Below are 22,600 nucleotides of genomic sequence, written 5' to 3' on the forward strand. Positions count from 1 at the left end.
AAAAGTAGCTCGAATACGGCGATGTCCAGGAGGTGCGGCAGTGGCGAGCGACGTGGCCAATGCGGTGGCAACGAAAGCAAATGGGCTTGTCGTCCGGAGTTCTCCACTCTGTAGGGTTGCGGTATCTGGGACGGGAATACAGATCGCTGCGAGGCGCAGCTGTCGGCACCAGTCGGGCGTCAGCTCGGGAGATGGAGCAGGCAGCAGGAAAACCGAGGTTGGCAAACTCTTGCCGCACAACCTCCTGAATGAGGGAGATCACTGGGGCTGGTTGGTCAATGGTGGGGTCAAGTGGGCGCGGAAGGAACGTGGCAGGACTGGCAGCCTCGAGCTCGCGGCGAACAATACGCGTGACGGTCTCATTGGAAGGGGGTGAAGCGGTAAGGGCGACGCAGGACGACGTCGCAGCCGTGTTAGGGAGCCGGGAGAACTGTGGAATGACGCGGCGGCTTTTGGCGAGCTCAAAGCGGCGGCATTCCTTGGCAATGACGTCGATGGTAGACACATTGTTGAAGATCAAGTTGAACGCGTCGTCCGCGATCCCCTTGAGAACGTGGCCAACCTTGTCAACTTCGACCATGTTCTCGTCGACTTTCCGGCAAAGAGCTAGCACGTCTTGTATGTACGAGACATACGATTCAGTGGAAGACTGTACTCGTGTAGCAAGCTCTTTTCTTGCAGCCTGCTGCCGACCGGTCGGATTTCCAAAGAGGTCGCGGAGCTTCTCCTTGAAAGCGTCCCAGCTAGAGATCTCCTCCTCGTGTGTCCGGAACCAGACACGAGGTGTTCCGCCCAAGTAGAAGAGGACATTAGCTAGCATTATGGTAGGGTCCCAGTGGTTGTTGCGGCTAACAAGCTCATACATGCGTAGCCAGTCATCAACGTCAACATTATCTTGGCCGGAGAATATGCCAGGATCGCGGGGAGTGGCAACCGTGACGTACGTTGTGGTTGGAGTTGCAGTAGTAGCAGCAGACGAGTTGTCGTCACCGGGAGCCATGGCGGAAAGCTGGACGGTGCGGCCGCTGCGGAGCTCCGTGGTGAGGACGGGGAACGGCACGCTCCACCAAAAATGTTACGCAAACGAAGAATTAAGTACAGGAGACTATTTACAAGTATATTTACAAAAGATAGCTGCAGCGCTGGCCAGGTCAGTCGATAGCTCGAGAGCCCAGAGCAGTTCGTCTTCTTCGTCTAGGCGCCCGCGCGCCTCGTTCAAACAACCAAATACCACACGCGTGTAGCAATATTAATGCGATAAGCATTCTTTGGATACTTGACGCACTCTCTTCTGTCGATGTCTCCCTTTGCAGCGACAATTTAACGGGGTCGCCTTATTTCCAAACTCACAACTTTATTTAACTGGATATATATTCGGATATGCGTGACATGACATGCAGACATGACATAACTCACTTGGGATGACATGCATGGCATGAATTTCGAGTGCAATTTGATACGCAGCACTCGCATGCAATACATGCATTTGCAATTTGACATGCAGCATAAAACATGCAGAGTCGGCTTCCCTGCAACAATTTTGAGTTCCACGTGACTTCGCTTGGCGAATGGCAGCGGAGCGGCGCGTGGAGTGTGGTTACATTTCTTCAATGGGCTCGCCTTAGCGTCACTAGTTCTTGTGAGATGGGTTATGCCGTGTACTTTTTGTAGCGTTAGCTACACTGGCCTAGCCAAGCCCGTTTCGCGCGGCACATCAAGAGCCGTGCTGCGCATGCGCAAGGATCAGTGATGTCACACGGCTTGCGCACCGGAGCCACCGGAGCCGGCACCTCTCGCGCACTCCGCCGCCGCCGCGCGCGACTCACCGCCGCCGGTCTGCGCACTCCAGAGGAGTGACGGCGTAGCCGTGGTAGACGCACTGGCGCCGGCGCACGCTCGCTGTGCAGTCGCCGTCTGACACTGCGCTGGATCCGCTGCGCTTCTGACTGGCGTTTGTGTGTGTCATCGGAGCAGCAGTAAGCATGACAATCAAGCTAATCCTTGACAATCTAGACAACCAGGAAAGCTAAGAATAATCAGCTGAACCTTTGCTAACGCTACGTATATCCTGGCATAGCCGAGCTAAGCCACTGCAACATTTTTTTTCTTTCTTTTCATTTTTGCTGGCGTCGTGTAGCAATAAGGATAGGTATAATGACGTTGCTCATAAGAAAATAAACGAGGTTTCTTTTTAACTCTATTGCTTGCCTCGTGGCATAAAACGTATACAAAGAATGCATATTATGTGTACATGTGTCATTGCTCAGGACGAATTGGTGGGCTAGTTGGTTGTGCATGTCTACTTGACCACAGAGCAAAATAAATTGACAGATTAGACAAAGCGTGTCTACTCTGTCGGTCCCTGTCAATGTATTGTGCTCTGGGATACATGTGTTATGTTCGATGAAGCCCAACACGACGCTACGCTTGCGTGTGGCAGCCGCAGCGATCACATGCAGGGCGAATCGATTTTATTGCGATAGCAATTATATGGACACTTCAACCGGATTTCTGCCGTCGCCGTCGCCGTGAGGTTCCCTATAGATAAAATCTTCGCCGCGCGCCGTATGCCCGAGCGGAAGCGTGCGGGGACGCGCGCTATCACGGAGAGCGAACGCACTCAATCTCCCACGCGCAAGCAAGGAAGCAGGAAGCCAGCGCCGGAGGGAGCAAGGGGGGGGGGGGGGGGCGCACTTCTCTGCCAACAACCGCGCTCGTCGCTCGCTCGCACCGTCTCTTATCTCCACACGGCTCTGACCTTTATGCGCCGTGCATTCGCCGCTCAGTTTCCGTTGAAGCGATAGACCGCACGTACCTCCGCCCGCTGCGGCGTATGCTTGCTGCCAGCGTTTTGACAGTCGTTGTCTGCTGTCATTCAGTGTGATCTCTTCGTGTTTGTGCGCGCTCACACCACGCTTGTTCATTCAGTTCGTAATAGTCGGGCCACATTTTCCAACGCACGCTACACATGCAATGCTGCCCGGATCGGCAGTGCAGCGCTACAGGTGTGTCCCTTCGCACGCGCTGCCCACGGGAAGCGCTTCTCATCAACACCACCGTTTCACACGCGCCTTCTCGTGGTCATCGAGTCTCTCTTCATGTCGGTCTACTTACGCCGCAGCACACCTGCTTACTTAATCAGCTCATGTTTACTACAATTCATATTGCTACCAAAGCCGCTCACCTTACTTCGTATGACATTGCTGTGTTGCTATCGCATTCATTGCTTCGCCCTTAGGGCGAAACTGTGACATTTTTTTCATCACGTCACGACACCTCCTGGGTCTGGCTCGTAGAAACAAGTGTTACGGTAAGTTATTCAAGGCACGCTGGCGCTTGGTCGTCCTTATGCTAGGGTTTGTACCTGAATATACGTAAAAGAAAGGACAATTTGAGAGTATCACGTCACTACTCCTTTGGCTCCTCGGTATATGCGCGGGCATTACCGTCGGAAGGCAGCCGCCACGGCCGAGACTACTATTCTTAACATGCGTATACTAAATGACTCGCTATATATAACGTGTGTAAAATAGACTTTTGCCCAAGGTCATGTCATCCAGAGGCCAATTTGTGGCCCACATGTAAATGAGTGCTCGTGAGTGATGAGAGGCTAGCGTGCCTGGGGCGAACAACGCCTTAGCAGGCAGGCACACAAGACGTTGAGTGGTCCGAAACACTTCAAGGGCACGAATGTGCTTTCGCATTTCTTATATGCACAGAGGGGGCATTTGCCGTTTGTTTCCCAACTGCTTTTAAGTACCACTGCAACGGGCCCTTTCACTGTGTCTTTTGCTGAACAGCGACGTCGCACACCGGCAAAGTCTAAGGATCAGCTTCAAGATAAGCGTCAGTCGGAAGTATGGCTTAAAAGCTTGCCGAGGCAAACTTTTGTGAAAAATCGTGATTAAATAATATCTGCGAAGCTTTAGTGAAGCGGCTCATTGAATTCTATACAACCAGCGGTTATGCGTATAGTTTTTATCCTAAATGCAGCGTGTCATATCATGTGCTTTTTGGGTTTATGCACCGCAAAGTCCTCAACTTTAACGTTAGGCATTTCTTATGTTTATGCGTTACACCGTTCACGAACTATATGGCAAAAGGCAAACATCAATTGAAACGCGTATGCACAGTTATGATCAGCGACGTCACGAGGACAGAGGCGATGCTCGTTGAGGTAAGAATGGTGACGACAGGCTCAGAGACATACATGCAAACACATTCAAGGATCCTGTACCTCTTTCGCCGCAATGGCACATTACCAATTCTGCAGGATTGGCCAAGAATGGGCGCACACCCAATGCCCGAATCAACGGAAATAGAATCAAGTGAATCAACGTAGCCGTAGAATACCACGCGCTATTCAGTTAAGAAGGTCGTTTGCTTTAGAGATATCAGCCGACATAATATGTGCAGGTTCTATGTCGGGATTTATCGCGTGCTTGTGTGAGTGCGTGCGGGCGTGTGTGCGCGCGCGTGCATGTGTGCGTGGGCATGTGTGTGGGTGGGCATGTGCGTGTGTGCGCAAACAAAAGCACATAACCAGTGGATTCTAGCAGTACTAACCTATATTGGGCTGAAACTTGGAGGGTAACGAAGGAACTTGCAAAGCTAACGACCGTGCAACGAGTGATCGACCCAAGAGCGATATATGCAATGTCAAAAGACAGTATAAAACGGCAGTCAACCACGTCCCAAACACGGGTGGTTCATAATGAGCTTAAGCACAGTTGAGCTGCGCAAGTCACGTCAGATAATCGATTAAAAGTAGCAGAATGAATGGAAGGCAGTCAGAGCAGCAGACGGAGTCGGCGGTGAAATCGTCGTTGTGACAGCTTCTCGCCTCGCTGTGGACTTAAATGTGAGCCCTCGGTGAGGCACGAGGCCTTTTTCGGAGCTCCGCGCCACAGGAATACACGCTGTATTGAACCCGAACTCATTGTGCAGGTAGCGGCAGCGACGCCGCGTCCATCAGCACGACGGCCACGCGCGACGGCGACGACTACGTCCTGAACGGCACCAAGGCATTCATCAGCGGCTCCGGTGCGAGCCACGTGTACGTGGTGATGTGCCGCACCGGCGGAGCGGGACCCAAGGGAATCTCCGCCGTGGTCGTCGAGAAAGGCACGCCCGGCCTCAGCTTCGGGAAAAAGGAGAAGAAGCTCGGCTGGAACTCCCAGCCGACGCGCATGGTCATCTTCGAGGACTGCCGCGTGCCCGTGTCGCACCGGCTCGGCGAAGAAGGCCAGGGATTCACCATCGCCATGGAGGGACTCAACGGAGGGCGCATCAACATCGGTGCGTCTCCCCAACTGGCTCGTGCGCAGGGCGCGACAACTAACCAGTCACTCTCACCCACCACTGGCTTAATAATTAAGTGACCCCTAACGCCTGCATTGCTTGCACAGGGTCTTTTAATAATCACGATTTAAGGGATTCACGATGCGGGTGCTGCAGACAGCGCGAAAAGAAATATACGAATGAGACAAAGAGAAACAATAGGTGCGCTAAACATCACTAATTAGTCTAGTGGGCGGTGCAATAAAGTAAGCCAAGAAAGCAGACTGAAGTTGGTTAGGTTGGGTTCATGAGTCATGACAGGTACGTTACTATCAAACGAAAGGTAAAAATATAATCGTTCTTCTTCCTTCCTTCTGGGGTTTTACGTGCCAAAACCAGTTCTGATTATGAGGCACGCCGTAGTGGAGGGCTCCGGGTTAATTTTGACCGCCTGGGGTTCTTTAACGTGCAAAAATATAATCGCAGGGAAAGGACACTGCCCAATCGCCGGGGCAGTTTCACCAAAGCTGGCTCATTCAAAGAGAGGCCTGTATACCAACAGAAGCATGTGTGCGCTCAAATTAGGGTGTCTAATCCTGCTTTCATTTCGTTTTAAGAGCGGAGCTGTTTATGCCGAGCGTAATCTGTCTGTCGTTAGCAGAAAATGTGGGCCGATCCTGGCGGCAGTGCAGAAAGGGTCCAAGCGGAATGGCGCACACCCCTCCCTGTGAACTAGAGAAGTTGAGCTGGATAAGTCTAGCTAAGCATGGTTGGGACTACTTTAGCTTAGTCAGTCATCGATAGCCAATCGATAGCCAATCAATAGCTAATCGACAATGGATCAATAATCAGTAAATGCCGGGAAATGCTGGGGATGACTTGGTAGTGCTTAGCCTAGTCCAAAAGCCAGGACTAGCTAGGTGCCGATCAGCTCCGCTGTCTGTTTAGCATTGCGCCTCCAGTGCAAGCTACGCTCAATTCTTTATTTTCCTTGCTTTACGTTCAGCCGCTTTAAGTAGTAGAAATAACGTATTTCTCGACATTATTTATGACGATAGGCACTAAACTAAGTCATTTACGAGGCAACAATCACGTGTTGTGCCTTTATTTGTCGTAGCCTCTGTGTCTTCTTTTATTTTTTCTTCCGGCTGTTTTTCACACTTGAGGTTCTCCGTAAATATGAATCAGCCATCCTGAGTGGCTTCACGTCGCAGACTTTTGAAATGATGTCATTGCTCGCTACAGCACTCGTCCGGAAATCTGTGCTTCAAATTCGACCAATGCTATACGAGACGTTGCTCGGACACTTTTTGTTCGAGGCAGTCCCACACAAAATTACCAGGTTCTCTGTATAACGTGCCATGAGCATCCCTTAAACGAGGAATGACCCTATCTGGAAATGTTTACGTCAGGATATATAGGGTGTCCTTTTTAGCTGCACCAAGCTTTCTAAAATTGCCTGTTACAGATAGCACAATTCTAATCCTTGAGTTCGATGATGATGAGTTCATCTCCGAATTGTAGCCAGTGAGTTCGGAAGGCACTTGGAACGAGTTCTGAGAATGGCACCGCTTTCGAGATATGCGGCGTCAAACTTGCGGTAAAAAGCTCCCCCCATTTTAAAGAAAACGTTATCTTACGCATTGAAGCACAAAAGAAACTGGAACACCAATGCATTTTGTCCGACACTGTGAAAAATAATATCTCGAAACTGGCGTAGTCCTGAGAATTCGTTCTAAATCGATATGCCTTGCTTGCATACTCACTAACTACAATTCGTAGATGGCAGGTAATTAATTTTACAGAACCTGTGCCGTGGAACCCACTTCAAATGGGAATTGCTTAAGGCAGCCCACTTGAGGCCAGACGAATAAAAAGTAAAAATAAATACTAACTACAAAAAAAAAGAACGATGCGTTATCTGCGTTTGCGTGTTTTCATTCAAGAAAATAGCTATCCGCACAGTCAAAAGGGAAATGCAGAAAACTAAAGTGATCTTCAGTGTCACATACGCATGCATAAACGGAGCAGCTCACACACCTTGATTCCAAGCTGCGACACGAAACAGATATCTTTGACCTCTAAATATAGCGTTGTTTAGGACATGACACTAGTGTCTCCCCGATAAAATTGTATCAAGCATTTATTATTCAACGGCGCTTGCTCCTTACGTACTGGAACCAGTGCGGCAAGAACTGCAGCCAGCGCAGTTTATACAGTACGCGCCGGTGAACTCCAGCGAGAAGTAGCACGTTTACAGCGCATGCGCCCCAGCGCCATAGCAGTGAAACCAGTGTCTCGTCCATTGGGACCCAGCTCTTATCCAGCGATGTCGCCGGTGACCCAGGGACTCCAGCGAGCGCCAGCGTCCCAGTGCGATCCAGTCTTAAAAAAAAAAAAAAATAAAATAAAAAAACCCCACGCGCTCTGGAAGACGCTGGTTTTTGCAATAGGAATGACGCTTCTACTTTTATGGACCACTGTGTCCATAGGCATTGAACACTTGAATTCGAAGCTATACCTACGCGCCAAGGCTTCGTCCTTTTCGTAAATTCTGTGTCCCGTAAAATTTTGTGGCTGACTGTAGCTGGTATGGCTCCGCGGCCGCTACGTAATTTTTAACGAGTCATTGTCTGCATAAAAGAAATTCCAACATACGCTAAGAAAATGACTGAATTACAGCGTCGCATGTCGGATGACTCGCATATTGTCCGTCAGGAATTGGTGGCGCGTACTGTTAGCGCAGTGTATCCGTGTGACCAAGCACGAAGCAATCGCGGATCTTGCGCACTAACAACTGTTTCCTTGTTGCTGGTGCGCAAGGTCCGTTTCGTGATTACGTGTGCCGCCTTAGTAGTGCAACCATACCAACTAGCCTCCGCACTTCTGAATGGTTTTAAGGTCTCACGTTGTACAGATGTCCATGAAAAACTCTGCCAGACGTGATCTCGTGGTGCTTGTCCAACATCTTAGGTCATGGAAGTTGGTAAAGCAGCCCATTTCCTAGTCGAACTAGTGGGCTGCACTTGAAGCCCCTCATTCGGGATAGGTCACAATAGCCTGCCTCAGTCATTACATATGTGCAAGATCGAGCTACTGCGGTCTTGCAAAATAGCTTTCAAACAGTGCTCACAAAGGGCCGCATGAAGCAAATGTGTGTTTGTGGTACAATTGGCATGTATCCTACGGTAAATGAAGGCGTACAAGAAGAATGAGTCACGCCATGCCTTAACGTATGGCGCATCTTAAATTCACTTTTTCTCTTGTGCTCCAATGCCCTGCGCAAATACGCAGACGTTGTTCAGGGCCACTTCGCCCGCCTAGGCAAAGTGTCACGATAGCAAGCTCGTGGCCGTCGTTGGCGCTGCGATGTTTTAACGCGACAGCGTTAAGGGCCCCGTGTCGCAGAAAATCCGGCGTCGGTGTCCGCGTGGATGTCGGCGTCCGTGGCGGAGAAAATAATGCCGAACCACCCCGACCGCGCAGGCCCTCCGCGTGGCGCAAGATGTTAGCGAACAAATATTGAATTTCTCACAGTGAAATCCGTCAGAAAAATGGTAAAGTAGGACTTAACCACAACCTACAGACACGGTGGCGTCGGACTGTAATTTCGATGTCCGAGAAAACACAATTCTGCTACGAGGAAACTCAAACGCAAACCCCTTTTCCAGCATTTCTACCATACCAACAGCGGCGCGCTCGGGTAGGCTGCTTGCGAAAATCTTATCCAGATGGCGCTCGCGTCCTTGGCAGGTCAAATTGGGACTTGGCCTGCCTAATGCGTTTTTAACACGCGCGCGCGTCGAGGCAATAGCGAACAATTAATAAAATAATAAAAAAGGTCCTAGGGCCTTCACATTTTAATATAGGACGAGTTATATTGCCCCTGGAAAACGTCTTCGCAGCAATGCATTTTTGTTTAAAAGTGAAGACGACTTTAAGGGGATTGGTGTAAGCGTGGTCTTTGTAAGATGGCTTTCCCACTTTATATGTTGCAGTGAAGCCTACTAAAAGAATGCGATGCGAACGGGGCCCGGTAACGCTATCACGTTCCACTATTAAGGCGAAGCATAAGCGTCCTCCAATTTTTTCCCCTTTCATATGGCTGATCTGTCGCTCTGCGAGTTCCAAACGTATCGTCCAAGTCCGGGCCGAAGCATGACATAAATTTAAACCCATCGATACTGTAGTGAACAAAGTGCGATTTACGCCACTGCAGAATTTACGGGTGACAGCATGTCAACAGTGCTCGCAAGCAAATCCTTCGGTTTCCCGAGACGTTCGTCACGTAATGCTGGGAGGCAAGCCTAATTGTGTCGTTTGTTGCAGCGTCTTGTTCAATGGGAGCCGCTGCTGCAAGCATCGACATCGTCACAGAGCACATGAAGGTTCGGAAGCAGTTCGGAAAGCCTCTGGCATCTTACCAGGTACGGTTGATCTCAGCGGGACCCGGATACAAACATCTACAGACAAACCCTAATTATATACAAATTTTATGTACCGAATCAAGTCACCCTGTACCAAATCAGCTCTGTGCTTTTATATTTGACGTTTCGTTTTCACAATGTTCTTGTAGTTACCGAATAAGCGATCCAGCTACGTCTCACAATTCTAATTTTCCACCAATGTATCCGATTGCTTGCCATTTTGCGATATTTGCGCCTTCATCAATAAATTAAATCCTCGTTGTATAGACGTAGTTGTTTCTAAAATCTTGCAGAATACTACTGAATTTAGTTCATTAATACGAGGAAACGTACTTACAAAATCACTAAAACGAAAGTTATTTACCCGTAGATTCGAAATCAGGTAAAGTGAACCCACTTGATAAATTCGGAAATGCTCACAATGCATCTAACTATCGCCACATTTATCTTACATCAGTACCACGTGAAATATTAGAACATATGATATTTTCCCATGTTGTTAATTTCCTTGAATGGAATAATTATTTTCAGCCCGTACAGCATGGTTTTCGGAAGTCCTTCTCGTGTGAAGCAGAAATACTAATGTTCACTAACGGCCTGCATGCTTTTCTAGATTCTGGCTTCGTAACAGACTATATATTTTCAGATTTCTCTGAGGTGCTTGATAAGGCTAATCAACTGCTTATACTAAAGCTCGGTCATCTTAACATAGACCTCCTGGTTCTTGGTATGGTGTATAGTTGAATTTTTTACTAATCAAACTCTGTGTGTGTCCGCTAACGAAACTGGCTTACCTCCAAACCCTGTCGGCTCCGTAGTGCCTCAGGTGCCTGTACTAGCCCTTCTGCTTTTTCTTTTTTTTAAATCTGTATAAACGACTTACACGTATCTTGTCCTTTTTGATTCTTTGCTATGTCGTATATGGAAAAAAAAATGCCGCAGTTTCGCCCGAAAGGCGAAGCATCAATTGCGATAGCAAATTAGTAGAGAGCTATTCGGAGTAGGGATAATAGTTTTATCGGCTACATAAACCTGGACACATTCGCTTACCAACTGAATTAACAAGCGTGGTGTCAGCGAGCACAAGCAAACGTGAATAGATCACACTCGATGACCGCCGACAACCACTGTCAAAACGCTGGCAGCAAGCGCAGCCGCCGCAGCGAGCGAAGGTTCGTGCGGTCTATCGCTTCAACGGAAACTGAGCTGCGAATGCACAGTGCATACGAAGGTCAGAGCCGTGTGGAGATAATTCAAGATACGGTGCGGGCGACCACCGCAACCGGGCAAAGTACAAGCGCCGTTGTTGGCAGAGTAGAAGCTGCCCCTTCCCCTCCCTCCCGCGCTGCCTTCCCGCTTTCCTCCTTTCGCGTGCGAAACTGAGTCGCCAGTTCCCCTTGCGCCCGGTTGCAAGATACGCAATTGATGCCGCAGCACAGCGTCGCGCCCCCTCCCTCCCTCCCATACCCCTACGGTCTTTCGCGCGATGGAAGTCGCGTTTGATCTCCGCCGTGAGTTCGCTCTCCGTGATAGCGCGCGTCCCACACGCACTTTCACTCGCACGTACGGCGCGCGGCGACGACTTTATCGCCCTTGGACTTTATACGGAACCTCACGGCGATGGCGACGCCGACGGCAGAAATCCGCTTGAAGTGTCCATATAATTGCTATCGCAATAATAACTAATGACTCTGACATTACAGCCTGGCAGACTGACCTTCAAAACATTTACGCTTGGTGTAACCAATCGCACACAGAAACATCACTAAATGCAAATCAATGAGAATCTCAATGAATAAATGTCTCTGCCCGGCTGCCGTAGCAAAAATGTCCAACTTGATTCATTAAATAAATATACCTTGGCGTGACATTACTAATAATATCTCGTGGGAAACACATGTCGATAACATAACCTAAAGAGCTAATCACATGTTTGGGTACGTAGAATGCAACTTTTCTTTTGCACCATGGTCACTGAAGAAGCAGTTTATTATGTTATATACAACCGGTTATATAATATGTTTTTTTTTTTCAATATTGGACTCTGGCCACGCAAGGCTCACTAAGTTAAAAAAGCGCGCAGATTTGTTCAGCTCGCTTCATTTTATCACCATCAAACTGCCAGCGTATAAATAACACATAACTAGTCCTGAACATCCACTTCCCCTAGCTACTCGGCGTAAGGTTTCCCGCATCCGCCTCCTCCGTAAGGTTTACCATCACAATTAACTCCTTCGATCAAACTTAATCGTACTTTCCCATCACATTTCTGCCTGTACCGGTCATTCTTATAAAACCAGCACACCACACTAATACTCCCATTTATTTCTTCCGAAACCTTACCGCGAGCCGCCTGACTCATTCGTCACCCTACCGACAACCACCGATGCCGCGTTGAATAATGTTATCTGGCGAATGTATATGCAATATCAAGTTACATATTATGTCTCTAATAGTGAACAAGGCTCCCGTGTGGGAGCCGAAACGTCCTTCTAAACTTTTTACGAATTCTTTTTAAAGTTCTTGGTCGGCGTTCATTTATTCATCACGCAATATACAGGGTGTCCTAGCTATCATGCATCGCGTTAAGGGAGACTGGTCATTCTACGTGAACATAACCAAGTGGATATTGTTCATAGTCGAGTAGAATTGCCGCCAGTAATTTTTTTGTTGATTCCATTAAATGTAATTATTAATTGCGATTAGCTAATATTTAAATTACTGCTCTGAATGCCGTGTTGTCAATGAATAATTTGTAAGAAATGTAAAGAAACCTAAAGGAACTTGTTTTCAGCCATGTACTTTTTGCCCGTTTATTTTTCAGGCTGATAACGGAAGCCCGCGAAAAAATTAAGAATATCACGTGACTAACCGTCCGCCCGCACCAAAATGCCGCCTCCGGGAACTCTGTTTGCAAAGAAAACATCATTCCACGAGCGTTGCACTAATGTAGGCTTAACCGGAAGTCCTCCGGGAACTCTGTTTGCAAACATCGTTCCACGAGTGTTGCATTAATGTAGGCTTAACCGGACTGGGAACTCTGTTTGCAAACATAATTCCACGAGTGTTGCACTAATGTAGGCTTAACCGGAAGTCCTCCGGTAACTCTGTTTGCAAACATCATTTCACGAGGGTTGCACTAATGTAGGCTTTACCGGAAGTCCTCCGGGAACTGTGTTTCCAAACATCATTCCACGAGCGTTGCACTAATGTAGGTCCGTGTAAAGATGCAGTATACACTCACTGGATGCGCGTAGAGTGGTGAAACGCTATCTCGCAGCACAACCAGTTCTGCCTGGCGAGGATGGCGACGAAGCTTCAGTCGGCGCGCCTCATCGTGCGCAAAGCAGCCGAGGCGATCGACGAGAACCGGCCCGAGAAGGTCACCATGTGCTGCATGGCCAAGCTGCACGGTACGGAAGAGAGTTTCAAGGTGAGAGAGGTGCTTACTTTTGGGCTACGCATATTACCTTAAATTGGTGCCAGCGAGAGCGCGCGTCTCCTGCGCTAGCTAGAGTTACTGTATAGGCTCCCTTTATTGTATAGGCTGCCTAAAGGGAGCCGTACAATAACTGTAGCTCTAGCCTGGCCGTGCGCCGTCCGCGCTTTATCTTAGAGGTTAATCTACGGCGTGCTGAGATGGTTGCATGCCCGTTGTCTTCGCGCGCGTCTAGGGCTGGAGGTCGCGTAATCTCAAGTTTTGGAGACACGTAGAAGAAAGAGGCAGCCGAAGAGTTTACTCCCTCTTTCTACTGCGCTAGGCGCAGTCCAGCTCTTTGCTCTCTACAACCCGCCTTCACCTTCTCTGCGCTTTCGCAGTTGAATCCCCACCTGTTTCTCCCTCCTCTTCTCCCTTGCCCCTGCACGCTTCTACCCAATCGGCTTTTGGGAGTGGACCAGGTCGGTCTTTTGGGTGTGGGCCACGACGTCCGCCCGACGCTGCGGCTGTTCACCGTGGGATTTCGCAGTGCGAGCCGCAGTAGGTCACCATGTGTTCTTGAGTGTATGTGTGCATGGGTGTGTGCGTGAATGCTGGAGTGCAAAATTGCACCTAATTACTTCACTAAGACTCTGTACTCACTATAGATCGCATTCAAGATAGGGCTCGCGCGGCCGCGCTAAGCCGCGCCATGCGCAGGTGCCGCCAGAGTAGAACGTGGAGGCTGGCGCGCGTCCGAGCCGCGAGGGGTTGTAGGCTTTTCGCTCCTGCGGCGGTTTTCAGCAATGTCTATTAGTTTTGTTTGGTTGCTTTTCTTTCCTTTCTTCTTTTTAACACGAAAGTGTTTTATGCCGGGGTCCACCATCATCTTCCTGTAATGGATATGACGTCGGCGTGAACGCGTAAACTATGCTCTCACTTGGCAGGGATGGTCATCTAGGAGCGCTGAAGGGAAGTGCTGCTTCATAACACTAACGAGCGCCGACAGTGAGCTCTTCGGTAGTCTCAGCGCAGCGAACGCCCCAATTCGGTGTAGCCTGGTGTCGACGGTGTAGCCCTTCTGCTGAGGTGACGACGCAGTTTACGCACATGGTTTGTATTTCGAGTCCCATTAGCCTGCGACTCCTCGTTGCCTACGGAGTGCAGCTTCAACGTGCATCAGCAGTGCTTACACGCCACCTACTGCTCCGCTTGCGATGACAACAACTAAGAAAACTGCTGCACTAAGCGGCGCATATATAGGCAACGACGTCGACCTGCGAATCTCGCTTTTGTCCGGCGATAGACACGCCAGCGTCAAGCAGAACGCCATCGCGCGTTCATGGCGCACGCTGCGAACTCTACCACTCCCATTTCTGAAGCTCAGTGCGTCGCAACCACGGTGTAAGATTATAATCTTTAGGTGACGACACTCGCGAGACGCGATCGACCGGATAAAGTAACAACGGCGCGCGCCGTTTGGCCCAGTGACGGCAGCGGATACCTATCGGCGGTACGACGCAACCTCAAGACAGAAAAGGTGTTTATTGGTTTAATCTCCCGTTGGTATAGCAACCGCCGCTTCGCGGAAAATCCGAAATGATTGAGTGATGCGCGAAAGGTCACCGGGGTGAGGGGAGAGAGTGGAAGAGAGGGCATGCGCGCGTTCCTTGTCCGCGCAAGCTCTCGCCTGCGTTCTAGCTGAAGTTGCGTCGTTCCGCCGATAGGTATCCGCTGCCGTCACCGGGCCGATAGACGCGCGCCGTTGCTACTTTATCCGTTCGATCGCGTCTCGCAACAAGCCGAGAACTGTCCCCACCTAAAGAGTATATATCTTACACCATGGTCGCAACTGAACTGGGTGCCCAAGACACTGCGGAGCCGAACCAAAATATTGGAGGACGCTTAAGCTTCGCCTTTAAGAGTAGAACGCGACAGCGTTATCGGGACCCGTTCGCATCGCATCGTTCGCATCCGGCAAGTTGGCTTCATTCATTGCAACACAGAACGTGGGAAAGCCAGCTTACAAAGTTTGCAGATTATCTTCATGTAGCGCAAAAGCACACGGACGTAGAAGAAGAACGGAGACTCTCCGTTGTTCTTCTTCTACGTCCGTGTGTTTTTGCGCTACATGAAGATAATCTGCAAACATGTTAAACCAACAAGCCCAAATGTCTACACTGACAGCTTACAAAGACCAAGCTTACACCGATCTTCTTTAAGTCGGCTTCACTTTTAAATAGAAATGCATTGCTCGGAAGACGTTTACCGGGGGCAATATAACTCGTCTTATATTAAAATGTGAAGGCCCTAGGACCTTCTTTAATTATTTCATTAATTGCTCGCTATTGCCTCGACGCGCGCGCGTGTTAAAAACGCATTAGGCAGGCCAAGTCCCAATTTGACCTGCCAAGGATGCGAGCGCCATCTGGATAAGATTTTCGCAAGTAGGCTCCCAGAGTGAGCCGGTGTTGTTATGGTAGAAATGCTGGCAAAAGAGGTGTGTGTGTGTGAGTTTACTCGTAACAGAATTATGTTTTCTCGTACATTCAAATAATGGTCCGACGCCACAATGTCTGTAGGTTGTGCTAAAGTTGTACTTTAGCATTTTTCTGGTGGATTTCACTGTGAGAAATTCAATTTTTGTTCAATAACACATTGCACCACGACGAAGAGCCTGCGCCGTCGGGGTGGTTCGGCATGATTTTCTCCTGCACTAACACCTTGCGCCACGCGGAGGGCCTGCGCGGTCGGGGTGGTTGCGGATGATTTTTTTTTTTCCGCCACGGACGTCGACATCGCACGCCGCTTTGCCGAAGCGACTCGGCAGCAGGACGCCGCGCGCCAACCTGCAACACAGTCGCCGCCCCGCAAATCCTTTCACTGCAGCGGCCCTGAGTTCACGAAGCAAACATGCAACAACTTGTGAAGACACGTTTCACTTTCGTGTTCTACTGATTCCTATGAAAGAGGGATCAACCATATTTATTTTTCTTTCTTCTTCCCACAAAGTTTGTGACTTCTAAAGCAAAAGAAAAAAAAATGATTGTGCCCGTGTCTGAACCGTTTATTTTTCTTTATTTAACTGCATGGATCCATAACTATAGCCTGTGGTTAAGGATCCAGACGCTGTCGCACAGCAACCTTGTATAATTGATCTAAGTAAAGTTATTATTATTATTAGCAAGATTAAACTGCAAACCCAGGCATTTTTGTATTCGACACGCGCGGAGAGCCGGCACGGGAGCAGAGCCTGCTCTTGTGACACCCAGCCAGGGGGTGGGTGAGGGGGGAATAGGGCGCAGTGGTGATGGTAATTTTTGCTTTGTCAAGAGACCGCAAGCTTGCGGTGAAGCACCAATCCTCGAAGTGCGGTTGAATCGTTATTAGGCCAATTCTTGAACTTATATAGTTATGTGCGGTCGGTAGCTGTCGTTTCGAGCTCGCGCAACCTAGATTTACTGTATTGGAGCTAAGTGAAACCCCACTTGGGCCATCTCGTGCCACGGTTCCACCGCCCGTGCCACAACATCCTGCTCCTTGCAGGAAGAAGGCGCCGACTAGCGTGGACCTGGAAAGCTCTTTCGTAAATGTTTTCGGTCTGCTTTATGTGTCACGTATCGCTGAAATGCACGCCATTCGACGCAGTTACTTCTGAGGATCACGTTGATACCAGACGTCCTTCGGTGAGTGGCCCTTGTGCGGAAATTGTGCAACTTTATGTGTCGACCACGCCTCGGCGACGCTAGGCCAACACCGTCGTTGCGAGGCGCGGGTAACCTTAGGCCTAACCCGACGAAGAGGGTCATTATGCCCGAAGTAGAAATGCTGGTAGGAGAGGACATCTTCTCCGAAGAAGCCAACAGCCCAGGCTGGACGACAGCGTTGGGCAACAACAAGGAAGCTCGGCAAGAAACACCAGTTTCAACGAGCAAGAACTCCCATGTGGGCTCGAAGGGCGGCCGCCGCACGGCTGCCGCGCAAGGCGTGCTGCAACGTCTCGCAGCCTCGTCGAGGCTCCCCAGACTACCGAGGGAGTACATAAGAATTATTGTCCGCCCAAGGGACGGGCTGGACGTCAAGAAAATAAGCCAAATCAGGCTGGCTCAAGCCTTGTCCATGCCGGCTGCACTAGCCCCCACAGAAACCGAGGGCGACATATAGTCTGCCCTAATTTCACGCAAAACGTTCTCGTCGTCTCCACCCCGGAGAAGAAGAACGCGTCCGCTTATGCAGGGATCAAGCAGATCCGCATATGCAAAGGAATATACAAGGTGGCCGCATACATCGCGGCCCCAGACAACACCTGCAAAGGGGTCATACGAGGGGTCGACGCAGAAAATCAGCGAGGCCAAACTCCAGAGCACGATCGTCAACCACCGTAACCCGAAGGCTCTGGAAATCAAACGAATCAAGAACACAACAGTGGTCGTCCTCATAGACGGCATGAAAATGCCCAACTATGTCATGTGCGGTGTCAGCCTTCTGCGCTGCACGCTCTACCAACGCCAAACCGAAGTGTGCTACGCGTGTGGCGGTTTGCGATATCGTGCGGACGTCTGCCCCAACCCCACCAATAAGGGTTGCCGAGACTGCGGACTAGCCTCCCCACCCGATGACCACCAGTGTTCGCCGAAGCGCGCCCTCTGCTGCGGCCCGCATCTTACGGCGGACAAAACGTGCAAGCAGCACCTTCAAGTCGCATACGTCGTATGAAGACGCCGACGGCGCCGCAAGCGCGCTAAGAACAAGCCCCAGCAGCAACAGCTGGCCAAGGTGAACCGGCCACGCGACTCCAGCGCGGCGGGAGCCCCCAGGAGGAAGCGCTCCGTCACGCCAACTGGTCGACAACGCAGCCTCTCCAGAGGGCGGTCCCGTTCCCGAGGGCGCTCTACCTCCCGGGTGCTGATCCAGGAAACGCCCACCTGGGCCGATCGTGTCAAGCCGAAGCAGACGACGCCTGCTCCAAAGGTAACGCAGGTAGCATTGCCGGAGCATAAAGTTGATCACAGAGTCACTCAACTCATGCAAGAGAACGCTTGACTCAAAGCAGAAATGCAGCAGATGAGGGTCGACTTAGAGTCGCTCCGTAAATCTTACCCCTCTCAAGCCAATTATCAACAGGTGCCCCCATCAGGGGAGCCACAGGCGCGCTCGAGTAAACGTAGGGCCACGCCCCCAGAGGGGGACGCTGACTCTATGGAGACCGAGTCCGATAACAAAGGCTTAGAAAACATACAGCGGGCAATCCATCAGCTCGCTGAAAGTGTGATTACCCTCCTTAAAAGGGTGGCGTCCGTGGAAAGTGCACAGGCCGCGTTAGCTACGGCTAAACAGCCTTCGAGAGAGCCCAGTCGGGCACCTTTACCCGCAAGCACCGTCGCCGTCAACAAGACGGTGCAATGGCCAATCCAAGGCAACCACCATAGCGGTCCAATTCCAACAAGCTGGTTGTGTGGTACCAATGGCGCAAAGCTCCGCTGCAGGTGGGGGAGCTCGACGCCCCCTTTCACGGAATCCGAAAACTGGGAGGTGCTCCAAACGCTCAACGGTCGCTCTGCACCGGGCCCGGATGGAATCTCCAATAAGCTTCTCCGCAACTTGGACTCAGTTGCGCTGCTCACCGCGGAAGTCAATAAAATCTGGGAAACGGGCTTCGTCCCCGACTCCTGGAAGACAGCCTCAGTGGTGCTCATCCCGAAACCAGGCACTTGCACCGGAGAACAAGGAGGGAGGAGAGAAAGAGAAGGCAGGGCCGGATGTTAACCAGAAATGCGTCTGGTTGGCTACCCTACTCTGGGGGACGGGAAAGAGGGAATAGAAAGATGAGATAGAGAGAGGAGGGGGGGGGGGGAGAAAGGACACGGTGAGCTCGCGCACGCAAGCGGAGGGCCTGAGCAATTCAAAGGCGTTCACATAGGCCAGTTGCCCTCAAGAAAACAACAGTGCCTTCACAGCTTTGTGGGCCGAAGAGCGACGGGGACGGTCTTCAAGGAGCACCTGCACGGACAACGGCCGATCGTGAAGTCGTCACAATGCGTTTGATAATGTTTGTCTCTCCGACTAAAATTGATCGCAGTGACACAATAGATGTTCGATGTTCTTTTCGCTGCCGCAGACCTCGCACGTAGCACTTTCGGTCATTCCAATCAAAGCACAGTACGCCTTCGTGAAAGCCACTCCCAACCACAGCCGGTATAGAAGCGATGCCTCACGTCGGTGAATCCCGGGTGGAGGTCGGAGTTGGAGCGATGGGTTCGCCGGAGAACATGCGGCCCATCTCGCTTACGTCCTGCGTGGGCAAAATAGCCGAACATTCCATTCACAACCGTATATCTAGGCACATAGAAACTAATGAGTTATTCCCTCACAGCATGGTTGGCTTTCGGCCGGCACTCTCCACACAGGACGTCATGCTAATTATAAAGAGGCAAATCATTGATGACGACACTAGTGACACTCGGGGCATCCTGGCTCTAGACTTGTCCAAGGCTTTTGATAACATCTCGCACCGGTTCGTGCTAGACGCGATCTCGGACCTGGTCCTGGGGCCACGATTCTAAGCGTACGTTAGCTCCTTCCTCAGGGATCGCAAGGCCACTGTCAAAATAGGGCAGATCAAATCCAAGGAATTTACATTGGGAGTGAGAGGCACCCCGCAAGGGGCGGTAATCTCTCCCCTACTGTTTAATATCGCCATGAAGGGCCTCACGGAAAGACTGGCCACAGTAAGAGGAACGGGTCACGCCCTCTACGCGGATGATATTACCGTGTGGTGCATGGGAGGGTCTGACGCTGCAGTTGAGAGTGCGCTCCAAGAGGCGCTCAACATCACAGAACACTTCCTACTAGACACGGGCCTGAGTCTGTCACCGACCAAGTCCGAACTTCTATTGTATAGGCCCACCCGACGGGGGTTAGGTGCTCCACACCCTTAGATCAAGTTCCCCTACCGCTCTATACGAGGGACGGACAACAAATCCCCAGAGTGGATACCATCAGGGTCCTCGGACTCTTGCTTGAATCGCTCGGGGGAAACTCACAGACTATGAGCCCGCATCACCTCCAAGACGGAGAACATGCTTAGGCTTATCCTCAGGGTCTCGAACCGCAAGGGGGGTTTAAGTGAGACCGATGTCTTCAGACTCTACCACGCGTTTCTTATGCGCCACGTTAACAATGTAGCCTCCGCGTTGCGCTGGTCTAAACGGGAAGAGGCCAAACTCGACACCCTCATGCGCAAGAGCATCAAGCGCGTGCTGGTACCACTTACTACCAGCACCGAGCGTCTCATGCAACTCGGCATGCACAACACCCTGTCAGAGGTGATCGAGGCCCAACTAGTGGTCCAACGAGTGGCCCAAATAATACGACTCCCATCATCGCGAGCGGGGAGACGCACCCTCGAATCCGTTGGATGCGGTCACCAGGGAATCAGGAAGCGTAACGAGACCCTATCACCCATGGTCCGAGATACGTTCAAGGTATCCCCTGCCACGTAACGTCCACCCTCAATATAGACTTGGCGCTCTTTGGCCAAAGATGCCCCTTGCGCCATTAAAACCCATAAATCATCATCCACCCTCAATACAATGTAGGGTGCCGGGTAGCCCGGGCTCGTTCCCTATTAAATGTGGCTGCGGCCACTCCGCATCTTGCATGTTTCGTTGACGCCGCCCAGTACGGGCGCTCTGATCACTATGCCGTAGTTTCCGTCGACTCTAATGGCGCTCTCATTAACTCGGCATCCGTACGGAAGGTTTCTGCAACAGTAGCCGAGCAGGTTGCTATAGCTATAGCACTGAAGGACCCTCTACGTCCCCATATAGGTCCGCAGCCCGAGCGTTCGCCTCCGGCTCGATCTTAAAGGAGGCGGCGGCCATCCTCGGCACCGAGGGGTCTGCTGGTTTTCATATCAGCAAATGGTTCCCGGCCCATATGGGAATCAATGTGCACTCTGAGGTTGTTAACGCTAATGAGTTGGCCCATGACTTTGCGCGAGGTCTTACACACCGCGGCGGTTCTGGTGGACTCACGAGCGGCGACTTAGGACTGTACAGGGATTCGCTCCTCACCTTCCATGAAATATTGGCACATTATCAACTTGCTCGGTGGGCGTTTCCGCTACCACATCCTAAGCTCACTAGACCACAATCGTCGGCCTTTCACATGCTCCAAACGGGGTCGTTCCCCTCCAGGGGCCGGTTCAGTCACTTCGCACCTAATGTAGAACCCCACTGTCCAGACTGTGGGGAGGCGTACTGCTCTTTATCTCATATGCTCTGGCAATGCCCTGCGTTACGCAGCTCATCGCTTACCCCTCTAACGGACTGAGAGGCAGCCCTTAAGAGCGGCGGCCTCTCAGAGCAACTACGGGCTGTCCAAAGGGCCTGCGACAGGGCGGAGGACCACGATCTTCCGACCCCGACGTAAGTGCGGTCAGCGACGGCTACGGGGACTCCCTGAAAAGGCTACGGGGACACCCTGAACCCTAACGCGGTTCCTCAGGACCATCAATAAAGTTCTTTGTCTGTCTGTCTCCTGCCTGCATATACATGAACAATAAACTTGGGGACGGATTTTGCTTGCAACAGGGCCAACGATACGGTTGTCAGAGCGGAGTCTCGTCCTCGCTCACAAAATAAGAGAGAGATACGCAAGCTGCTGTGCTGTTTAGCATTCAACGCCCCCGTCGATCTCGTGAACCGTCGTGCAACTACAACTTCACCGTGATGAAATAAAGGAGAAACACAGTCTGAATAGTTTTCGTCGCATAACCGCAGGCGCGACAGCTACGTACTGCGGCTGCCGCGCTCGCACGTTGCAATGGTGGCGATAAGAGTAAACGAGACCGGAGTTGCATATCGGGAGAAGAATGTACGTATATCTGTGAACTTGCAAAGCATCCGAACAAGTGCGCGTCGAATAAAACTTGCCGTAAGCCAAGCAGACTATACATGTACCGAGCCCGCCGAGCGCAGGTTATCGTGTTGAGCTATACTTTTTGAGGGAGAATAAGCGATGAGTTCACCAGGATTTGGCTTGTAAGAGCTGGCTGCGCCGATGTAATGCTCCCTCCTAGTTTATTTCTTTCTTTCATGCTTTTATGTCTGCTCTACATGCTCGGAGCGTGTGTCTATAGACAAGCTTTTCTTGACGTGTACTGTCCGCGTCCCTCAGATCAGTGTAACCTAACTCACGCAACTTCTGCACGGGCGCACGTGAAATGCTCGGCTGCCGAGTCCACTGAGCGGAGCGTCGCTTTGCAGCCAACCTATCATTAATAAATATGAAATCGGCGCAGTGCCTGAGCTCGGGAAATTCGGGTGGTGTGCTAAAATGCCGTAGACATTGTACAGAAGCTGCTTCGTCTGCTTAGACAACCACTGCTTGCCGAAGTCCTCCTCGGTGAATTAAACGGCGAGATGGCGCCAATTCACAGATAACCCTGTGCACGACGTGGACGCCGTGTTTA

General features: G+C 50.8%; 1 protein-coding gene across 1 annotated transcript in view; it reads left to right on the top strand.

Moving 5' to 3' along the window:
- LOC119464421 (isobutyryl-CoA dehydrogenase, mitochondrial-like) overlaps positions 1-22,600 on the top strand; it is a 71,433-nt gene that overhangs the window by 42,873 nt on the left and 5,960 nt on the right. Inside the window, exons 5-7 of the mRNA XM_037725381.2 lie at positions 4,948-5,298; positions 9,610-9,707; positions 12,988-13,140. Of these exons, the coding sequence (XP_037581309.1) occupies positions 4,948-5,298; positions 9,610-9,707; positions 12,988-13,140 (602 nt within the window). The remainder of the gene's footprint in view (positions 1-4,947; positions 5,299-9,609; positions 9,708-12,987; positions 13,141-22,600) is intronic.

This window comes from Dermacentor silvarum, chromosome 9 (genome assembly GCF_013339745.2).
Source record: "Dermacentor silvarum isolate Dsil-2018 chromosome 9, BIME_Dsil_1.4, whole genome shotgun sequence".
Classification (NCBI taxonomy): Eukaryota; Metazoa; Arthropoda; class Arachnida; order Ixodida; family Ixodidae; genus Dermacentor; species Dermacentor silvarum.